The 23039-nt window shown below is 41.5% G+C and overlaps 1 protein-coding gene across 2 annotated transcripts in view; it reads left to right on the top strand.

The window, feature by feature from the left end:
• Positions 1 to 23039, top strand: part of ValRS (Valyl-tRNA synthetase) — a 134988-nt gene that overhangs the window by 18197 nt on the left and 93752 nt on the right. For both annotated transcript variants that reach the window (XM_071692200.1, XM_071692201.1), the window contains exons 6-7: positions 4977 to 5167; positions 13404 to 13626. In XM_071692200.1, the coding sequence (XP_071548301.1) occupies positions 4977 to 5167; positions 13404 to 13626 (414 nt within the window). The remainder of the gene's footprint in view (positions 1 to 4976; positions 5168 to 13403; positions 13627 to 23039) is intronic.

The following is a 23039-nucleotide window of genomic DNA, read 5'->3' on the forward strand; positions in this document are numbered from 1 at the left end:
GCTGGTGACTGAGTTTGGTAAAGTGTGTGAAAGAAGAAAGTTGAGAGTAAATGTGAACAAGAACAAGGTTATTAGGTACAGTAGGGTTGAGGGACAAGTCAATTGGGAGGTAAGTTTGAATGGAGAAAAACTGAAGGAAGTGAAGTGTTTTAGGCATCTGGGAGTGGATTTGGCAGTGGATGGAACCATGAAAGCGGAAGTGAATCATAGGGTGGGGGAGGGTGTGAAAGTTCTTGGAGCATTTAAGAATGTGTGGAAGGCGAGAACATTATTTCTTAAAGCAAAAATGGGTATGTTTGAAGGAATAGTGGTTCCAACAATGTTATATGGTTGCGAGGTGTGGGCTATAGATAGGGTTGTGCGGAGGAGAGTGGATGTGTAGGAAATGAGATGTTTGAGGACAATATATGGTGTGAAGGGGTTTGATCGAGTAAGTAATGAAAGGGTAAGAGAGATGTGTGGTAATAAAAAGAGTGTGGTTGAGAGAGCAGAAGAGGGTGTATTGAAATGGTTTGGTCACATGGAGAGAATGAGTGAGAAAAGATTGACAAAGAGGATACTAAGAGGGTACTAAGAGTATATGGTGTGGGAGGCAAGTTGTTAGAAGCAGTGAAAAGTTTTTATCGAGGATGTAAGGCATGTGTACGTGTAGGAAGAGAGGAAAGTGATTGGTTCTCAGTGAATGTAGGTTTGCGGCAGGGGTGTGTGATGTCTCCATGGTTGTTTAATTTGTTTATGGATGGGGTTGTTAGGGAGGTGAATGCAAGAGTTTTGGAAAGAGGGGCAAGTATGCAGTCTGTTGGGGATGAGAGAGCTTGGGAAGTGAGTCAGTTGTTGTTCGCTGATGATACAGTGCTGGTGGCTGATTCATGTGAGAAACTGCAGAAGCTGGTGAATGAGTTTGGTAAAGTGTGTGAAAGAAGAAAGTTAAGAGTAAATGTGAATAAGAGCAAGGTTATTAGGTACAGTAGGGTTGAGGGTCAAGTCAATTGGGAGGTAAGTTTGAATGGAGAAAAACTGGAGGAAGTAAAGTGTTTTAGATATCTGGGAGTGGATCTGGCAGCGGATGGAACCATGGAAGCGCAAGTGAATCATATGGTGGGAGAGTGGGCGAAAGTCCTGGGAGCCTTGAAGAATGTTTGGAAGTCGAGAACATTATCTCGGAAAGCAAAAATGGGTATGTTTGAAGGAATAGTGGTTCCAACAATGTTGTATGGTTGCGAGGTGTGGGCTATGGATAGAGTTGTGCACAGGAGGGTGGATGTGCTGGAAATGAGATGTTTGAGGACAGTATGTGGTGTGAGGTGGTTTGATCGAGTAAGTAATGTAAGGGTAAGAGAGATGTGTGTAAATAAAAAGAGCGTGGTTGAGAGAGCAGAAGAGGGTGTTTTGAAATGGTTTGGGCACATGGAGAGAATGAGTGGGGAAAGATTGACCAAGAGGATATATGTGTCAGAGGTGGAGGGAACGAGGAGAAGTGGGAGACCAAATTGAAGGTGGAAAGATGGAGTGAAAAAGATTTTGAGTGATCGGGGCCTGAACATGCAGGAGGGTGAAAGGCGGGCAAGGAATAGAGTGAATTGGATCGATGTGGTATACTGGGGTCGACGTGCTGTCAGTGGATTGAATCAGGGCATGTGAAGTGTCTGGGGTAAACCATGGAAAGTTGTGTGGGGCCTGGATGTGGAAAGGGAGCTGTGGTTTCGGGCATTATTACATGACAGCTAGAGACTGAGTGTGAACGAATGGGGCCTTTGTTGTCTTTTTCTAGTGCTACCTCGCACACATGAGGGGGGAGGGGGATGTTATTACTTGTGTGGTGAGGTGGCGATGGGAATAAATAAGGGCAGACAGTATGAATTATGTACATGTGTATATATGTATATGTCTGTTTGTGTATATATATGTGTACATTGAGATGTATAGGTATGTATATTTGCGTGTGTGGACGTGTATGTATATACATGTGTACGGGGGTGGGTTGCGCCATTTCTTTCATCTGTTTCCTTGCATTACCTCGCAAACGTGGGAGACAGCGACAAAGCAAAATAAATAAATAAATAAACATTATTTTGGAAAGCAGAAATGGGTATGTTTGAAGGAATAGTGGTTCCAACAATGTTGTATGGTTGTGAGGCGTGGGCTATGGATAGAGTTGTGCACAGGAGGGTGGATGTGCTGGAAATGAGATGTTTGAGGACAGTATGTGGTGTGAGGTGGTTTGATTGAGTAAGTAATGTAAGGGTAAGAGAGATGTGTGTAGATAAAAAGAGCATGGTTGAGTGAGCAGAAGAGGGTGTATTGAAATGGTTTGGTCACATGGAGAGAATGAGTGAGGAAAGATTGACCAAGAGGATATAAGTGTCAGAGGTGGAGGGAACGAGGAGAAGTGGGAGACCAAATTGGAGGTGGAAAGATGGAGTGAAAAAGATTTTGAGTGATTGGGGCCTGAACATGCAGGAGGGTGAAAGGCGGGCAAGGAATAGAGTGAATTGGATCGATGTGGTATACCAGGGTCGACGTGCTGTCAATGGATTGAATCAGGGCATGTGAAGTGTCTGGGGTAAACCATGGAAAGTTGTGTGGGGCCTGGATGTGGAAAGGGAGCTGTGGTTTCGGGCATTATTACATGACAGCTAGAGACTGAGTGTGAACGAATGGGGCCTTTGTTGTCTTTTCCTAGCGCTACCTCGCACACATGAGGGGGGAGGGGGATGTTATTACTTGTGTGGTGAGGTGGCGATGGGAATAAATAAGGGCAGACAGTATGAATTATGTACATGTGTATATATGTATATGTCTGTTTGTGTATATATATGTGTACATTGAGATGTATAGGTATGTATATTTGCATGTGTGGACGTGTATGTATATACATGTGTACGGGGGTGGGTTGCGCCATTTCTTTCGTCTGTTTCCTTGCGTTACCTCGCAAACGTGGGAGACAGCGACAAAGCAAAATAAATAAATAAATAAACATTATCTCGGAAAGCAAAAATGGATATGTTTGAAGGAATAGTGGTTCCAACAATGTTGAATGGTTGCGAGGCGTGGGCTATGGATAGAGTTGTGCGCAGGAGGGTGGATGTGCTGGAAATGAGATGTTTGAGGACAATGTGTGGTGTGAGGTGGTTTGATCGAGTAAGTAATGTAAGGGTAAGAGAGATGTGTGGTAATAAAAAGAGTGTGGTTGAGAGAGCAGAAGAGGGTGTTTTGAAATGGTTTGGGCACATGGAGAGAATGAGTGAGGAAAGATTGACCTAGAGGATATATGTGTCGGAGGTGGAGGGAACGAGGAGAAGTGGGAGACCAAATTGGAGGTGGAAAGATGAAGTGAAAAAGATTTTGAGTGATTGGGGCCTGAACATGCAGGAGGGTGAAAGGAGGGCAAGGAATAGAGTGAATTGGATCGATGTGGTATACTGGGTTCGACGTGCTATCAGTGGATTGAATCAGGGCATGTGAAGCGTCTGGGGTAAACCATGGAAAGTTGTGTGGGGCCCGGATGTGGAAAGGGAGCTGTGGTTTCGGGCATTATTGCATGACAGCTAGAGACTGAGTGTGAACGAATGGGGCCTTTGTTGTCTTTTCCTAGTGCTACCTCACACACATGAGGGGGGAGGGGGATGGTATTCCGTGTGTGGCGAGGTGGCGATGGGAATGAATAAAGGCAGACAGTGTGAATTGTGTGCATGGGTATATATGTATGTGTCTGTGTGTGTATATATACGTGTACATTGAGATGTATAGGTATGTATATTTGCGTGTGTGGATGTGTATGTATATACATTGTGTATGGGAGTGGGTTGGGCCATTTCTTTCGTCTGTTTCCTTGCGTTACCCCGCAAACGCGGGAGACAGCAACAAAGCAAAATGAATAAAATAAATAAATGAATATATATATATATATATGTATGTATATGATTGGATGAGCCGTTCTTCATCTGTTTCCTGGCACTACCTCACTGACATGGGAAACAGTGATTAAGTATGATAATAACCTCCCAAGTAAGAAGAATCAGTATGTAAAGTTTTTGACAGCATAGTTACCATTCTAGCTAACATAGTGCCTAACACTTAGTCATCCAACTCCAACTTTTGAATTTATCCCATATCTCATGGGTTGAGAATAAGAAGTGCTATTACTGTTTTCTTATTCTTAGCCACCTCATACCATACCTAGATATAGTCTTGTATATCCCTCCTAGGTATTAGTCTCTGTTTTCTAAGAACAGGAGGATGTTGCAGTAAATTGATTGTGGAGTGAACTATTAGGTCAAAGAAATGGAGGAACCTTCATTTAGTACACACTTATGCCAAATCTACCTTTGAAACATCAGTAACTAGAACATAACTTGAGTGAGAATGAGTCTGTGCTTATCATCATACATAGTAAAATAGCAAATAATCAAAATACTCCATCTCTTTTGATTTGGAGGTGCCCACTAGCAGTTAATAGCTGCATTAAGATTCCAGCTTTACTCCTTTGTTTGACAAGGTGTGTTCAGGAGCTGATGTGTAGGGGCAGTAAGTGGATTTTATGTGTCTTACTTGTGGGGTGGGTTGGGGTAGCTTAGTTTTGCTTGGAATTGTGACTTTTGATTGATCCTTCACATCCTTGGCTTTTAACTGGAATGGTTCTGACAGCCACTTCTTGGCAGTTACGGGATGTTTCAGCAGTTGATACTTCAGTTAATGATTGTAGCCTCGATTATCAAGAATTGATTGTCAGTTGTAAGAAACTTATTGATGTATATATTTGGTATGTCTGGCTAGGTTATTGTTACTGTGTTCATTATTTAAGATCACCAACAGATTACCTCTAACAACACTGTCATGAGTAAAGAGGTTTAGAGTTTAACGCCTGACTTTATAGAGAATTTGTAAAAAAGATACCTCTGTGGAATATGTGTGTGTGTGCTAAAGAATTTTATGTGGATGTTGTGAATTTTCATGTCTGGACATCATGTTCACAGGTTGAGAAGAAGGAGCTCCCTGGACGTACAGAATTACCAGTCCCAGGCTATAAGGATAAAGTAGAATTTGGAGTGCTAATCTCATTTGCATATCAAGTAGAAAATTCTGAAGACCGTATAATTGTTGCAACTACTCGAATTGAAACTATGCTAGGGGATACAGCTGTGGCAGTTCACCCAAAAGATGAAAGGTCAGTTTATAAGTAGGTTATATCTTCTTTTTTTTTCTATTTTTTTTGTCACACATCAAATCACTATTTCTCATAATTCCATGTACATAGATATTTTTAGACTGGTGGTATATTCCTAAGGGGCAATCAAGGCTTTTAGATGTTTTCAGACTATGTGGCATGTTCCATAGGGGCAGCCAAGGTGTTTAGATGTTGTCAGTATAAGTTGTATATTGGTTAGGAGCAACCAAGGTATTAAGGTGTTTGCTAACATAACTTGCTTCTTTTTTAATAGCATAAAATAAGAAGTGGAGGTTTAATTTGTTCAGGCTTGGATGGTAATGATTTTGTCCTTTATTTCTTTGATTTCTTTGTAGGTAAAGTATTAGAGGATGGAGAATTGATAGTATGGCTTTGAAGTAAATGCTAGATAAGATTTAGAAACATAAGTTATTTAGAAACACCACCTCTAGGGTTTGGTTGATGAAATAGGTAACTAGCCCAAGCTATGATATATATGTAACTAGCATTAAAGGGATGGTCTTGATTAGGACCTCAGCTGCCCGTGCCATCTCAGCTGACATAGAAAAAAAATTCGGTTTGTACAGAAATAGTAATGTTAGATTATTTGTTGTTAAGATGAAGTGAGAAATTCTTTTGATATTTTCTTCTCTCCGGCTTCATAAATTCTGGATGTGGCATCAGGGAAGCTGTGTAACATTTCAGATGTCCCTCATCTACAAATGAAGAGGGACCTGTATTTTCGAGGGTCAGAATGTCTAATGAGCTTGAGAGAATCCATAGGATGTGTGGGGGTTATGGCACACAAATCTCCTGCCTTTTGCTAAGGTGACTTCCTCTTACTCCTTGCTTAACCACCCTCTCATTGATAGCAGCCTGCTCCCTTGGTCCTGGACCTACCCTTTGTATTAGCAATTGCATCACCATCTGTCATGCTGCCAGGTTCTTTACTAACCATTCAACACAGAATTCTCTTTGATCTTGAATGGAGGAGCCTTAATTTTTTTATTTGCATGCTTCTTCTACCTGTGATGGATGAATATCCTCTAATGATTTGATGAAAGTGTTATGGACTGAAGAAGCACTAACTCATTTTCTATTATATGGTGGTAGATAGTAGTTGCTAGGCAGCCATTAATTAAGGGGGTATAGTACCAGGGAGCTTGAGCTTTATGAGCTTGAAAGAATCCATAAGATGTCTGGAGGTTATGGTGCTCAAATCCCCTGCCTTCTTTTCAGGTGACTACCCTTCACTCATCACTAAACCACCCTCTCATTGGTAGCAGCTCGCTCACTTGGTTCTGAACCAACCCTTGATCAACCAGCAACCTTGCATTAGCAATGCCATCATCATCTCCCATGCTGCCAGGTTCATTGCTCACAATTCAACACAAAATTGTCTTTGATCTTAAATTGAACAGCCAGAAGTTTTTCATTTGCCTTATTCTCTTACCCATGATGGATGAATATCCTTGTATGATTTGATGAGAGTGTTATGGACTGAAGTAGCACCAAGTTACTTAATTAGTGGTAGGTAGTAGATGCTAGGCAGCCACTGACCTGGGAGGTATCTTACCAATGAGGTATATTACCCTCCCACTACCTTGGATATTGGGAAGGTCAGCACTTCAGTGGTTGTCAAGTTGCACTCCTCTGACCCAGATAGCTATCTTCTCTCTCTACCTCACTCATAGACAGAGTGCTGGCTTTCTGCCTGCAAATGTACTATCTCTCCTTATCGGACACAACACTTGACAACACTTAACTCACACAATTCATTTTTCGTAACTAAATTTCCTTCAGGTGAGAACTAAGCACTAACCCTTCCTTTTTGACGAAATTGTAGGAGCAGTTGATAGAAGTAGTAGGATGGAATGGTAGATAGAAGCATTCGGTAGAAACAGTAAGTAGAAAAAGAAGGTAGGAGCATAAGGTAGAAGTAGCTGGTAGGAACATTAGGTAGGAGCCTTTGGAAACACTATTTGAGAGTTGCCCTCTGTCAGTGGCCTCTTAAGGGTAAAAGCTAAAGAGTGACATCGGAGTTCACCAGTTATGGAGTCTCTTTTCCCATGGCCACCTACTTCAGGGAGTTCCCAAAGGGAGTGGATATCAGAGATATAGGTAGATAGATTCATATTATTTGAACAAAGTTGGTTATTTATTATTTTGAAATTATTGTCTTATTCATTGTATGTGGTGATGTATCTCTTACATTACTGTTCCCTTTCTCTCTTGCTTTTTCACTAGTTTTATTCCTAGGTTTTGGTTTTTTTTCATAGCCCCTTTAGAGGCACTAGACTTGTAGGCCCCTTACAGTGGGAATGCATGAGAGGAAGGGAACATGTGTTGAAGATATGTGCAGATACATTGGACTAACTGCTTGAAATACCATTGAAGATGTCACTAAATAAAGGTAAAGTGTCAGAGGATTGGAAAAGACAAACATCACACCTATTTATAAGAAAGGAGACTGGGAAGAGGCAATGAACCTTAGACACATCTTCCTGACTGATGTGGTCTGTAAGTCTGGAAAAGACAGTCAGAAAGCAAATGGACTAGTTTCCATAGAGGAGAAATTACCTAAGTGAGAGACAGCATGGTTTTACGGAGAGGTCATGTGCAATGCTCTTCTTACATTTCTACAAGTGAGTGAGCTCTGTATTTGATGAAAGGGAAGGCTGGTTGGATTTTTTGTATCTGGACTACCAGACAGCATAAAACACTATATCGCATGTAAGGCTGTTTAAGAAGCTGGATCACCAGGTAGGAATAATGGAGAGAGTCCTTCACTGAATAGATTATCTAAGTGAAAGGGAACAAGGAAGACATGTCACAGGAGCTTTTTCAAAATGGATGAAGTCACAGCAGAATGCTTCAGGGGTTTTCTTTTGGGCCCATTACTCCTCTTGTCAATGTGAATGACTTGCTACAAGGTATGGACTCTTACTTCAGTGTGTTTGTAGATGATGTAACGACCATAAGGGAAATGAAAAATATGGAGGATTGCATCAGCTTATAAGTGGGCATAACAAACTTCAAAATTGATCTGATATGTGCTTAGTGAAATGAAAGGCCTTGATACGATTTTTCTCTTGCACTTGTCTGCCATTTCCTGCATTAGCTAGGAAGTGCCAGGAACAGACAAAGACAAGACCCCATTCTTTCACCTTCATGTGTAATGCACCAGAACCACAGCCTCCTTTCCACATCCATGCCCCACAAACCATTCCATAGTTTTCCCTGGCTGCTTCATATTTCTTGGTTCTGTTCATAGTAGCACATTGCTCCTGGTATTCCATATTGCTTCAGTTCTCTTGATCTCAGATGTGTTCTATCACCTTCTTGGATGTTCATGCCCTGAGCTTTCTATTTTCTTTTACCTCATACCTATATACAGTACAACTTCTCAGTAATGATATCATAGAATATTGGTCCTCTTATAATACCAATAGCTTCCACCGTCAGTAAAATCAAATATTGTTTTTATCAAAGGGAGAGTGTTTGATAACATTTTACAGATGTGAGGGAAATACTGACCAGTGTTGGTAATCTGAGCCTGGAAATGGCCAGCTGCTCCATCCAAGATCAAAGAGAGTATGTGTCATAGAGTTTGTACTTACCTGAGAGCATTTGGGATGATGACATCATCACTAATGTAGGCAGTAAACTGCAGGAGCCTGTGTATGAGAAAGTCTTCAAAATCGACAGCACCCAACCCTGTCACTAGAGTTCCACCTTGGTAGAATAATTGAGAGGAACTGTCTGCTAGCAAATATTAGAATTGGGTTTATGTTCATGGATAAGGGAATACTCAGCAAGCTGGTCATATCTCACATGAAGCCAAAAGTAAAATATGCTTCTCAGGTTTGGTGACTGCACCTAAAGAAGCACAAAAAGCTACAATAGAAGACCCAGAGGAGAGCAATAAACTGGGCTCTGGAATGAAGAGCTGAGTTACATGGAAAGGCTTAAGTCCTTAAAATTTTCCACGTTTGTAGAGAGGAGTAAGAGGTGACATGACCACTACTTTTTGTTTTTAAAACAGGTTGATGACATAAACAGCTCCTAGAGAGACGTATGGATAGAACAACTAGATGATGACTTGAAATTAAGTAAGAAACTCTTATAAGAAAGCTGTGAAAAAATGCATTTAAGTATAAGAATGGTGGCTGAATGGGACGGATTAAATGAAAACTTGGGAAATGCAGACAGCATACAGAATAGAAAAAAGTTGTTTGATAGTAGAGAGTGTTCAAGAGAAGGGGACCCCCGATTATGAAACTACCCCCTATTTCTTACAAGTAGGTAATTAAAATGTAGAAAGTATATAAAGGGCTGGAAACGGTGACCCATGAATGTAGATCTTTCCCAGTAATTACAGATTAGTCCTCAGCACTGTATAGGCACATTTGATGTATTAAACATTATATCTGAGTAATGACCCTAGTCAGTATATCCTTCACATCTGTAGAATATTATCAGTGTTTAGTATTACCAGTGATTGATGCTGTTGTTATTAAGAGGGGACTGGTATTTAGGTGTATCATTATTGAAAGGTACTGAATGCAGGTGTCAGGTAGAGTTGATAGAGATTCTCTGTGGAAGGTATTAAGAATATATGGTGTGGGAGGCAAGTTGTTAGAAGCAGTGAAAAGTTTTTATCGAGGATGGAAGGCATGTGTATGTGTAGGAAGAGAGGAAAGTGATTGGTTCTCAGTGAATGTAGGTTTGCGGCAGGGGTGTGTGATGTCTCCATGGTTGTTTAATTTGTTTATGGATGGGGTTGTTAGGTAGGTGAATGCAAGAGTTTTGGAAAGAGGGGCAAGTATGAAGTCAGTTGTGGATGAGAGAGCTTGGGAAGTGAGTCAGTTGTTGTTTGCTGATGAAGAATGTGTGGAAGTCGAGAACATTATCCCGGAAAGCCAAAATGGATATGTTTGAAGGACTAGTGGTTCCAACATTGTTATGTGGTTGTGAGGCGTGGGCTATGGATAGAGTTGTGCAGAGGAGGGTGGATGTGCTGGAAATGAGATGTTTGAGGACAATATGTGGTGTGAGGTGGTTTGATCGAGTAGGTAATAATAGGGTAAGAGAGATGTGTGGTATTAAAAAGAGAGTGGTTGAGAGAGCAGAAGAGGGTGTTTTGAAATGGTTTGGTCACATGGAGAGAATGAGTGAGGAAAGATTGACTAAGAGGATATATGTGTCAGAGGTGGAGGGAACGAGGAGAAGTGGGAGACCAAATTGGAGGTGAAAAGATGGAGTGAAAAAGATTTTGAGTGATTGGGGCCTGAACATGCAGGAGGGTGAAAGGCATGCAAGGAATAGAGTGAATTGGAACAATGTGGTATACCAGGGTCGACGTGCTGTCAGTGGATTGAACCAGGGCATGTAAAGCGTCTGGGGTAAACCATGGAAAGTTTTGTGGGGCCTGGAGGAAAGGGAGCTGTGGTTTCAGTACATTATTACATAACAGCTAGAGAATGAGTGTGAACGAATGTGGCCTTTGTTGTCTTTTCCTAGCGCTACCTTGCACACATGAAGGGGGAGGGGGTTGTTATTTCATGTGTGGCGAGGTGGGGATGGGAATGAATAAAGGCAGACAGTATGAATTATGTACTTATGTATATATGTATATGTCTGTGTGTGTATATATATGTATACGTTGAGATGTATAGGTATGTATATTTACGTGTGTGGACGTGTGTGTATATACATGTGTATGTGGATGGGTTGGGCCATTCTTTCATCTGTTTCCTTGCTCTACCTCGCTAATGTGGGAGACAGCGACAAAGCAAAGTAAAAATAAAAATATTAAAAAGACTGAGTACAGAATGGAAAAAGGTGAGAACAATGGAAGTAAGGGGAGTGGGGGAGGAATGGGATGTATTTAGGGAATCAGTGATGGATTGCGCAAAAGATGCTTGTGGCATGAGAAGAGTGGGAGGTGGGTTGATTAGAAAGGGCAGTGAGTGGTGGGATGAAGAAGTAAGAGTATTTGTGAAAGAGAAGAGAGAGGCAATTGGATGATTTTTGCAGGGAAAAAATGCAGTTGAGTGGGAGATGTATAAAAGAAAGAGACAGGAGGTCAAGAGATAGGTGCAAGAGGTGAAAAAGAGGGCAAATGAGAGTTGGGGTGAGAGAGTATCATTAAATTTTAGAGAGAATAAAAAGATGTTCTGGAAGGAGGTAAATAAAGTGCGTAAGACAAGGGAGCAAATGGGAACTTCAGTGAAGGGCGCAAATGGGGAGGTGATAACAAGTAGGGGTGATGTGAGAAGGAGATGGAGTGAGTATTTTGAAGGTTTGTTGAATGTGTTTGATGATAGAGTGGCAGATATAGGGTGTTTTGGTTGAGGTGGTGTGCAAAGTGAGAGGGTTAGGGAAAATGATTTGGTAAACAGAGAAGAGGTAGTAAAAGCTTTGCGGAAGATGAAAGCCGGCAAGGCAGCAGGTTTGGATGGTATTGCAGTGGAATTTATTAAAAAAGGGGGTGACTGTATTGTTGACTGGTTGGTAAGGTTATTTAATGTATGTATGACTCATGGTGAGGTGCCTGAGGATTGGCGGAATGCGTGCATAGTGCCATTGTACAAAGGCAAAGGGGATAAGAGTGAGTGCTCAAATTACAGAGGTATAAGTTTGTTGAGTATTCCTGGTAAATTATATGGGAGGGTATTGATTGAGAGGGTGAAGGCATGTACAGAGCATCAGATTGGGGAAGAGCAGTGTGGTTTCAGAAGTGGTAGAGGATGTGTGGATCAGGTGTTTGCTTTGAAGAATGTATGTGAGAAATACTTAGAAAAGCAAATGGATTTGTATGTAGCATTTATGGATCTGGAGAAGGCATATGATAGAGTTGATAGAGATGCTCTGTGGAAGGTATTAAGAATATATGGTGTGGGAGGCAAGTTGTTAGAAGCAGTGAAAAGTTTTTATCGAGGATGTAAGGCATGTGTACGTGTAGGAAGAGTGGAAAGTGATTGGTTCTCAGTGAATGTAGGTTTGCGGCAGGGGTGTGTGATGTCTCCATGGTTGTTTAATTTGTTTATGGATGGGGTTGTTAGGGAGGTGAATGCAAGAGTTTTGGAAAGAGGGGCAAGTATGAAGTCTGTTGGGGATGAGAGAGCTTGGGAAGTGAGTCAGTTGTTGTTCGCTGATGATACAGCGCTGGTGGCTGATTCATGTGAGAAACTGCAGAAGCTGGTGACTGAGTTTGGTAAAGTGTGTGAAAGAAGAAAGTTAAGAGTAAATGTGAATAAGAGCAAGGTTATTAGGTACAGTAGGGTTGAGGGTCAAGTCAGTTGGGAGGTGAGTTTGAATGGAGAAAAACTGGAGGAAGTAAAGTGTTTTAGATATCTGGGAGTGGATGTCGCAGCAGATGGAACCATGGAAGTGGAAGTGGATCATAGGGTGGGGGATGGGGCGAAAATTCTGGGAGCCTTGAAGAATGTGTGGAAGTCGAGAACATTATCTCCGAAAGCAAAAATGGGTATGTTTGAAGGAATAGTGGTTCCAACAATGTTGTATGGTTGCGAGGCGTGGGCTATGGATAGAGTTGTGCGCAGGAGGATGGATGTGCTGGAAATGAGATGTTTGAGGACAATGTGTGGTGTGAGGTGGTTTGATCGAGTAAGTAACGTAAGGGTAAGAGAGATGTGTGGAAATAAAAAGAGCGTGGTTGAGAGAGCAGAAGAGGGTGTTTTGAAATGGTTTGGGCACATGGAGAGAATGAGTGAGGAAAGATTGACCAAGAGGATATATGTGTCGGAGGTGGAGGGAACGAGGAGAAGAGGGAGACCAAATTGGAGGTGGAAAGATGGAGTGAAAAAGGTTTTGTGTGATCAGGGCCTGAACATGCAGGAGGGTGAAAGGAGGGCAAGAAATAGAGTGAATTGGATCGATGTGGTATACCGGGGTTGACGTGCTGTCAGTGGATTGAATCAAGGCATGTGAAGCGTCTGGGGTAAACCATGGAAAGCTGTGTAGGTATGTATATTTGCGTGTGTGGACGTATGTATATACATGTGTATGGGGGTGGGTTGGGCCATTTCTTTCGTCTGTTTCCTTGCGCTACCTCGCAAACGCGGGAGACAGCGACAAAGCAAAAAAAAAAAAAAATATTAAAAAGGTGCTCTGGATATGGGGATTCCGTGGAACTTTAGTTTGTTATGTTTTAAGTATTGCTATAGGAAAGTTATTTATGACACTTGCTGATTAATTTTGACCTGCACAGATACAGACACCTCCATGGCAAGACAGTGATCCACCCTTTCACCAACCGAAAACTTCCAATACTGCAGGATGATTTTGTTGATATGGAGTTTGGTACAGGTGCTGTCAAGATTACACCTGCTCATGATCCAAATGATTATGAGGTGGGAAAGAGACATAGTCTTCTCTTTCTTAACATTTTCTCTGATGATGGCTACATTTTGGATGGATATGGACAATTTAAAGTAAGTAGCCTCTACTGTTTAATTCTAGTTACAGTGAAGAAATTGCATGAGAGGAAATTCAGGAAAGATGTTAGAAAATATTTTATAGTACAGTAATAGAATAATGGAGAGATGAAACAAGTCAAGTGAAGAGATAATGAATCTTGACTTCATAATGGAGTTCATGAGCTGGTATAGTACAAAGAGGGCGAGAGAGATGAGGTGGCCATATAAGGGTAAACCCCCAACCCATATGCACCATTAGATAATTATAGATATGTAGTTTCACAAGCATCTTTGCACATGCACAGAGAATACACATGCATACACACGATTTCCCTGAAGGTGCGGAGTCGTACTTGAATATGTTTAAAGATGGTACAAAGAGGGAGAGAGAGATGAGGCAGTCATATAAAGGTAAATTCCCGACCCATATGCACCATTAGATAATTGTAAATATGTAGTTTCACAAGCATCTTTGCACATGCACATAGAAATACACATGTGCACACACAGTTTCCCTGAATGTATGGAATCCTACTTGAATACATTGACAGATGGTACAGAGGAGAGAGAGGTGAGGCAACCATATAAGGGGAAACTCCCAAAGTTTCCCCTAACCCATATGCACCATTAGATAATTACAAACATGTAGTTTCACAAACATCTTTGCACACGCACATAGAAATGCACATGCACACACACGATTTCCCTGAAGGTATGGAGTCCTACTTGAATATGTTGACAGATGGTGCAAAGGTCACGAGGAGAGTGAAAAACAATGTGGATATCATCATCTTTCAAGGGGATTTTGACAGACTCCTAGTTAGGTGTGACATGTCATTGACGAAGTTCAACGCAATTATATGTGAAGTAATGAGGATGGGTCACAGTGAAAGAAGGCCTTAATATGATTGTCATTTAGCAGAAACAAGCTGCAGGAATCTGTCAGTGAGAAAGACTTGTTAGTTGACATCATTGCCAGAGTTCCACCTTGAGAGAATACTAAAGGAAGACCAACTGTCTAGTAACAAATATTAGAATAGCATTCAAGTCTATGAAAATAGAATTATTCATCAAGCTGTTCACATTATACATAAAGCTAAACTAGAATACACTTCTCAAGTGTGGACGCTGCACCTAGATAAGTATGGAGGGATAATGGAGAAGGCCCAGATGAAAGCAACAAAGAAGGTACTAGAACGAAGAGAGCTGAGTTAAAGGGAAAGGTTAGAGGCTCTAAGTTTGCTCATCTTGGAATTAAAAAGAGGTGGGGTAGCCTGATGGCAACCTTTAAGTTTTTATAACAGATCAAGGATGTAGACAGTAAACAGTTCTTCGAGAGATGTAGGGACAGAACAACTAAAGGACATAATATGAAATTGAGCATTAAAGTTATTTAGAAAAGAGGTGAGGAAGTACTTTTATAAGTATAAGAGCGATGGATGAAGGGAATGAAATGACAGCATGTATGAATTTAAGGAGTTGTATGATAGCAGAGAATGTTCAAGATAAGACCTCACCAGTGTCAACCTCCCATCCTGTACAGTACAAATAGGTAGCTACAAAATAGGTAATTATAACCACATCTGATAACTTTCAAATTCATCATTTGAAATTGCTAATGATTTGTACTTCATTAAGAGTAGTAAAAAAGATCAGAGAGAACATAAAAAAGACACATATGCCCTCTTTATTCAACCTCTTCATTCATTCTTTCCATATGTTCAAACTGTTTCAGCACACCCTCTTCAGACCTCTCAACCATAGGAAGAGAGGAAAGTGATTGGTTCTCAGTGAATGTAGGTTTGCGGCAGGGGTGTGTGATGTCTCCATGGTTGTTTAATTTGTTTATGGATGGGGTTGTTAGGGAGGTGAATGCAAGAGTTTTGGAAAGAGGGGCAAGTATGAAGTCTGTTGGGGATGAGAGAGCTTGGGAAGTGAGTCAGTTGTTGTTCGCCGATGATACAGCGCTGGTGGCTGATTCATGTGAGAAACTGCAGAAGCTGGTGACTGAGTTTGGTAAAGTGTGTGAAAGAAGAAAGTTAAGAGTAAATGTGAATAAGAGCAAGGTTATTAGGTACAGTAGGGTTGAGGGTCAAGTCAGTTGGGAGGTAAGTTTGAATGGAGAAAAACTGGAGGAAGTGAAGTGTTTTAGATATCTGGGAGTGGATCTGGCAGCGGATGGAACCATGGAAGCGGAAGTGGATCATAGGGTGGGGGAGGGGGCGAAAATTCTGGGAGCCTTGAAGAATGTGTGGAAGTTGAGAACATTATCTCGGAAAGCAAAAATGGGTATGTTTGAAGGAATAGTGGTTCCAACAATGTTGTATGGTTGCGAGGCGTGGGCTATGGATAGAGTTGTGCGCAGGAGGATGGATGTGCTGGAAATGAGATGTTTGAGGACAATGTGTGGTGTGAGGTGGTTTGATCGAGTAAGTAACGTAAGGGTAAGAGAGATGTGTGGAAATAAAAAGAGCGTGGTTGAGAGAGCAGAAGAGGGTGTTTTGAAATGGTTTGGGCACATGGAGAGAATGAGTGAGGAAAGATTGACCAAGAGGTTATATGTGTCGGAGGTGGAGGGAATGAGGAGAAGAGGGAGACCAAATTGGAGGTGGAAAGATGGAGTGAGAAAGATTTTGTGTGATCGGGGCCTGAACATGCAGGAGGGTGAAAGGTGGGCAAGGAATAGAGTGAATTGGATCGATATGGTATACCGGGGTTGACGTGCTGTCAGTGGATTGAATCAAGGCATGTGAAGCGTCTGGGGTAAACCATGGAAAGCTGTGTAGGTTTGTATATTTGCGTGTGTGGATGTATGTATATACATGTGTATGGGGGTGGGTTGGGCTATTTCTTTCGTCTGTTTCCTTGCGCTACCTCGCAAACGCGGGAGACAGCGACAAAAAAAAAAAAAAAATTTCATTTTCATTTTCTATCATGTTTTACTTGATTACCACCTCCTCATGCCACAAATTGTCCTCAGACATTTCTGTGTGAACTCGTTTACCCTCTTTTGTACATTCTCATCTAGAGCCAACACATAACATCCATATAGTACTGTGGGGACTATTATACCTTTATACATGCCTATTAGTGCCCTCACAGATAGTGACTTCTCTTTCCACACATTCCTTAACATGCTCAGCTCTCATTCCTGTGCAAGAACTCCTTCCTACCCAAACCACTATAGCTAACCACCAACTCACAAATTGAAATAGAATGCTTACTTTTGTTCCACACTTCAGCAACCTCTTCTCACAAATCCCCCCAACCCCAGTGACCATAACACTGACAAAATACTTACATAATGAATTGACCTAGCAAGCACTGAACAATTACCTTCCCAACTCAGTCTTATACTCCACCCCACCTAGTGTACACCCCCATCAGAAGCCACACTCCCCAGACAAACAAGAGTCACACTTTCCCTCTACAATGTGGATATCACCCATCCCTACAACACAGCAAATACCATTTCATTGTATCCTAAGACCCTTCATGCCCACATTCAAACATCCACTGTGAAGACACTAAACACTTCTCATTTGCCCTTCTTCCCTCAGATGCCCAGCACTCTTCCCACATGGAGTTACACACAATGTCATTACAATTTATGACCTTTGGTCCCACCAGATGGATGTGGCTGGCTTCCTGTGTATTGCAGAAGCCTCATTAAGATAGAAAGGACTTCTGGGGCAGGTAGTGAGTGTGTGAGTGGGTAAGGAATGGGATGCATTTAGGGAAGCAGTGATAGCTTGCACAAAAGAAGCCTGTGGCATGAGAAAGGTGGGGGGTGGGCAGATTAAAAGGGCACTGAGTGGTGAGATGAAGAAGTAAAGTTGTTAGTGAAAGAGAAAAGAGAGGCATTTGGATGATACTTGCAAAAAGGGAGTGCAAATGATTGAGAGATGTATATGAGAAAGTACCGGGAGGTCAAGAGAAAGGTGCAAGGATTGTAAAAGGGAGCAAATGAGAGTTGGGGTGAGAGAGTATCATTAAACTTTAAGGAGAATAAAAAGATGTTTTGGAAGGAGGTAATGTGCATAAGACAAGAGAACAAATGGAAACGTGAAGTAATATCATCAGGTAGTGATGAAGTGAGAGGGAGATGGATTGGTAACGGTATTCATTGTATGTATGGATCATGATTAAGTGCCTGATGATTGGCGGAATGCATGCATAGTGCCATTGTACAAAGGCAGAAGGGATAAAAGTGAGTGTTGAGTATTCCTGAGAAATTGTATGGGAGGGTATTGATTGAGGGTGAAGGCATGTACAAAATATCAGACTGGGGGAGAGCAGTGTGGTTTCAGAAGTAGTAGAGGATGTGTGGATAAGGTGTTTGCTTTGAAGAATGTGTTCAAGATATACATAGAAAAACAGATGGATTTGTATGTAGCATTTATGTATATGGAGAAGGCATATGATGGGGTTGATAGAGATGCTTTGTGGAAGGTGTTAAGAGTATATGGTGTGGGAGGTAAGTTGCTAGAATCAGTGAAAAGTTTTTACCAAGGATGTAAGGCACATGTACGAGTAGGAAGAGAGAAGAGTGATTGGTTCTTAGTGAATGTTGGTCTGAGGCAGGGGTGTGTGATGTCCCCATGGTTATTTAATTTGTTTATGGATAGGGTGGTTAGGAAGGTAAATGCAAGAGTTTTGGAGAGAGGGGCGAGTATGCAGTCTGTTAGGGATGAGAGGGCCTGGGAAGTGAGTCAGTTGTTGTTCACCGATGATACAGCTCTAGTGGCTGATTCATGTGAGAAACTGCAGAGGTTGATGACTGAGTTTGGAAAAGTGTGTGAAAGGAGAAAGTTGAGAGTAAATGTGAATAAGAATAAGGTTATTATGTACAGTAGGGTTGGGGACAAGTTAATTGGGATGTAAGTTTGAATAGAGAAAAATCGGAGGAAGTAAAGTGTTTTAGGTATCTGGGAGTGGACTTAGCAGCGAATGGAACCATGGAAGCGGAAGTGAGTTACAGGGTGGGGAGGCGGTGAAGGTTCTGGGAGAGATGAAGAATTTGTGGAAGGAAAGATCGTTATCTTGGAGAGCAAAAGTGGGTATGTTTAAAGGAATAGTAATTCCAGTAATATTATATAGTTGCGAGGCATGGGCTCTAGATAGGTTTGTATGGAGGAGGGTGCTATTTATTGTGGGGTGGGGGTAGCAACAGGACTGGATGAAGGCAAGCAAGTATGAATATATACATGTGTATGTATATATATATATATGTTTAATTTGTTTATGGATGGGGTTGTTAGGGAGGTGAATGCAAGAGTTTTGGAAAGAGGGGCAAGTATGAAGTCTGTTGGGGATGAGAGAGCGTGGGAAGTGAGTCAGTTGTTGTTCGCTGATGATACAGTGCTGGTGGCTGATTCATGTGAGAAACTGCAGAAGCTGGTGACTGAGTTTGGTAAAGTGTGTGAAAGAAGAAAGTTAAGAGTAAATGTGAATAAGAGCAAGGTAATTAGGTACAGTAGGGTTGAGGGTCAAGTCAATTGGGAGGTAAGTTTGAATGGAGAAAAACTGGAGGAAGTAAAGTGTTTTAGATATCTGGGAGTGGATCTGGCAGCAGATGGAACCATGGAAGCGGAAGTGGATCATAGGGTGGGGGAGGGGGCGAAAATGCTGGGAGCCTTGAAGAATGTGTGGAAGTCGAGAACATTATCTCGGAAAGCAAAAATGGGTATGTTTGAAGGAATAGTGGTTCCAACAATGTTGTATGGTTGTGAGGCGTGGGCTATGGATAGAGTTGTGCGCAGGAGGATGGATGTGCTGGAAATGAGATGTTTGAGGACAATGTGTGGTGTGAGGTGGTTTGATCGGGTAAGTAACGTAAGGGTAAGAGAGATGTGTGGAAATAAAAAGAGCGTGGTTGAGAGAGCAGAAGAGGGTGTTTTGAAATGGTTTGGGCACATGGAGAGAATGAGTGAGGAAAGATTGACCAAGAGGATATATGTGTCGGAGGTGAAGGGAACGAGGAGAAGTGGTAGACCAAATTGGAGGTGGAAAGATGGAGTGAGAAAGATTTTGTGTGATCGGGGCCTGAACATGCAGGAGGGTGAAAGGAGGGCAAGGAATAGAGTGAATTGGATCGATGTGGTATACTGGGGTTGACGTGCTGTCAGTGGATTGAATCAGGGCATGTGAAGCGTCTGGGGTAAACCATGGAAAGCTGTGTAGGTATGTATATTTGCGTGTGTGGATGTATGTATATACATGTGTATGGGGGTGGGTTGGGCCATTTCTTTCGTCTGCTTCCTTGCGCTACCTCGCAAACGCGGGAGACGGCGAAAAAAAAAATGTATGTATATATATATATATATATATATATATATATATATATATATATATATATATATATATATATATATATGTTGATATGTGTATGTGTGTATATGGGTGTTACTGTGTATATGAGTGGATGGGCCATTCTTCGTCTGTTTCCTGACGCTACCTCGCTGTTGCGAGAAACAGCGATTATGAATATGTATATAACAATGATAATAATGATAATAGGGGAGAAAGAATGTATTCCATGTGTGTTGTAGAAGGCAGCTATAAAAGGGAAGGGACTTTGGGGATGGAAATCCTATCCTCCAGTTTTTAATTTTACGAAAGAAGGAACAGAGAAGGGGGCCAAGTGAAGCTATTCCATTTAAGGCTCAGTCCTCTGTTCTTAACGCTACCTCACTAATGCAGGAAATGGCAAATGTGTATAAAAAAAGATGTATATATTTATTTTATGTTATACTTGATTGGTGTTTCCTGCATCAGCTAGGTAACACCAGGAAATGGATGAAGAATGGCCCATCTACTCTTATACATGTATACATAAATGCCCTTACTTGCACATATACCTACAAAAACATATCAACTTTTTTTTTTTATTATACTTAGTCACTGCCTCCTGCGTTAGCAAGGTAGCACAAGGAAACAGACAAAGAAATGGCCCAACCCACCCACATACACATGCATATGCCCACACATGCACATATACATACCTATACATTTCAATGTATACATACATATATATTTTTTTTTTTTTTTTCATACTATTCGCCATTTCCCGCGATAACGAGGTAGCGTTAAGAACAGAGGACTGGGCCTTTGAGGGAATACCCTCACCTGGCCCCCTTCTCTGTTCCTTCTTTTGGAAAATTAAAATAAAAAAATGAGAGGGGAGGATTTCCAGCCCCCCGCTCCCTTCCCTTTTAGTCGCCTTCTACGACACGCAGGGAATACGTGGGAAGTATTCTTTCTCCCCTATCCCCAGGGATAATACATATATATACACAGACATATACATATATACACATGTACATATTCATACTTGCTGCCTTCATCCATTCCTGTCGCCACCCTGCCACAGATGAAGCACCACCTCTTCTCTCTTAACCGAATCATTCTTCCTGATCCTCTCGCTTTGCACACCACCCTGACCGAAACACCCTACATCTGCCACTCTGTTATCAAATACATTCAGCGAACCTTCAAAATAGTCTTTTCTTCACAACATTTTATTACTTCCCCCCTTTTTTCCCTTCACCGATGTTCCCATTTGTTCTTTTGTCTTACACACATTCTTTACCTTCCAAAACATCTTTATATTCTCCCTAAAGTTTAATGATACTCTCTCACTCCAGCTCTCATTTGTCATCTTTTTCAACCCTTGCACTTTCCTCTTGACTTCCTGCCACTTTTTTTTTTTTTTTATAAATCTCTCAGTCATTTGCACACCTTAGTGGTAAGTATCATCCAATGCCTCTCTTTTCTCTTTCAACAGCTACTTTACTTCTTCATCCCTCCACTCACTACCCTTTGTAATCTGCTTACCTCCCACCTTCTCATGCCACATGAATCTTTTGCACATGCCATCACTGCTTTCGTATATACATCCCATTCCTCACCCTCTCCCCCTTATCTCATTTGCCCTCACCTTTTGCCATTCTACACTTAATCTCTACTTGTACTTCCTCACACAAGTCTCCTTTCCAGGCTCACTTATTATCACCACTCTCTTCTCCCCAACATTTTCTCTTCTTTTTTGAAAGCCTTTACAAATCTTCACTCTCGCATCCACAAGATAGTGATCAGACATCCCTCTAGCTTCTCCCTCAGCACATTAACATCCAAAAGTCCCTCTTTTACATGCCTATCAGTTAACACATAATTTAATAATCCCCATTGACCATCTCTCCTACTCACATATGTATACTTATGTATATCTCTCTTTTTAAGTCAAGTACTCCCAATGACCAGTCTTTTTTCAGCACACATATCTACATGCTCTTCACCATTTCCATTTACAACACTGAATACCCCATATATATCAATTATACCCTCAACTGCCACATTACTCACTTTCGCATTTAAATCACCCTTAACTAATTAATACCTGGTCTCGTGCATCAAAGCTGCTGACTCAGTACTTAGCTGCTCCCAATACACTTGCCTCTCATGATCTTTTTTCTCATGACCAGGTGCTTGAGAACCAGTAATCACCTATCAGTTTTACCCACATCAGTATAGAATTTACTTTCTTACACTGTATCATACACTCCCACAACTCATGCTTCAGGAGTGGTGCTACTCCTCCTCTTGTCCTGTCACCAACCCCTGACTTTACTCCTAAGACTTTTCCAAACCATTCTTCCCCTTTACCCTTGAGCTTCGTTTCACTCAGAGCCAGAACATCTGGGTTCCTTTCCTCAAGCATACTACCTATCTCTCCTTTCTTCTCATCTTGCTTACATCCACACATATTCAGATACCCCATTCTTAGCCTTTGAGCACTCCCCTCTTGACTCCTTCTTCCCTAGGGCTTCATGTGGCTTTAAGGTTGCCTTATATCAGTAACAAGGAAAGGATGGATTCCTTTGGAATGAGAACTCTGAGATTGCAGTCCATTCATGCAACATTCACTGGAGGTAGCTTTTCAAGAGTGACATAACTTCATGCAGGTGGAGTCAGGTAACACTGTTGTGTTTACTGATGATAGGTATCACTGAAATATGTTTACTGCCATGATTCAAAGGTACTGAGGGAGTGTTGGAAATGGATATCCATCTTCCTACAAATATCTACAGTGAGATTTTGCTCTGATGACAGAGCTAGTGAATGCTACTTACTGCACAACTTGTTCATTTCATATTACTGTTTCTCTTGACTGCCACCCTCCAGTCATCACATTATCTTGCTTTTTGTTTAATATTTTTTATTGTATTTTAGTATTTTCTAGTGGGTCTTTGGGAGGCAAGTAATTCCTAGGAAGGAAAGAAGGTTTGGAGGAGGAGAATTATTCAGAGGTAGGAATGTGTTGGGAGGGCAGCTGCTTTAGGGAGGAAGGAAGATGTTGGGAGGGAAGGGATAGCTTGAGAGGCAGTTGTTGGGTGAGGAGGAAGGAGGATGTTAAGGAGGGAAAAGGT

Source organism: Panulirus ornatus, chromosome 52, assembly GCF_036320965.1.
Source record: "Panulirus ornatus isolate Po-2019 chromosome 52, ASM3632096v1, whole genome shotgun sequence".
NCBI classification, from domain to species: Eukaryota; Metazoa; Arthropoda; class Malacostraca; order Decapoda; family Palinuridae; genus Panulirus; species Panulirus ornatus.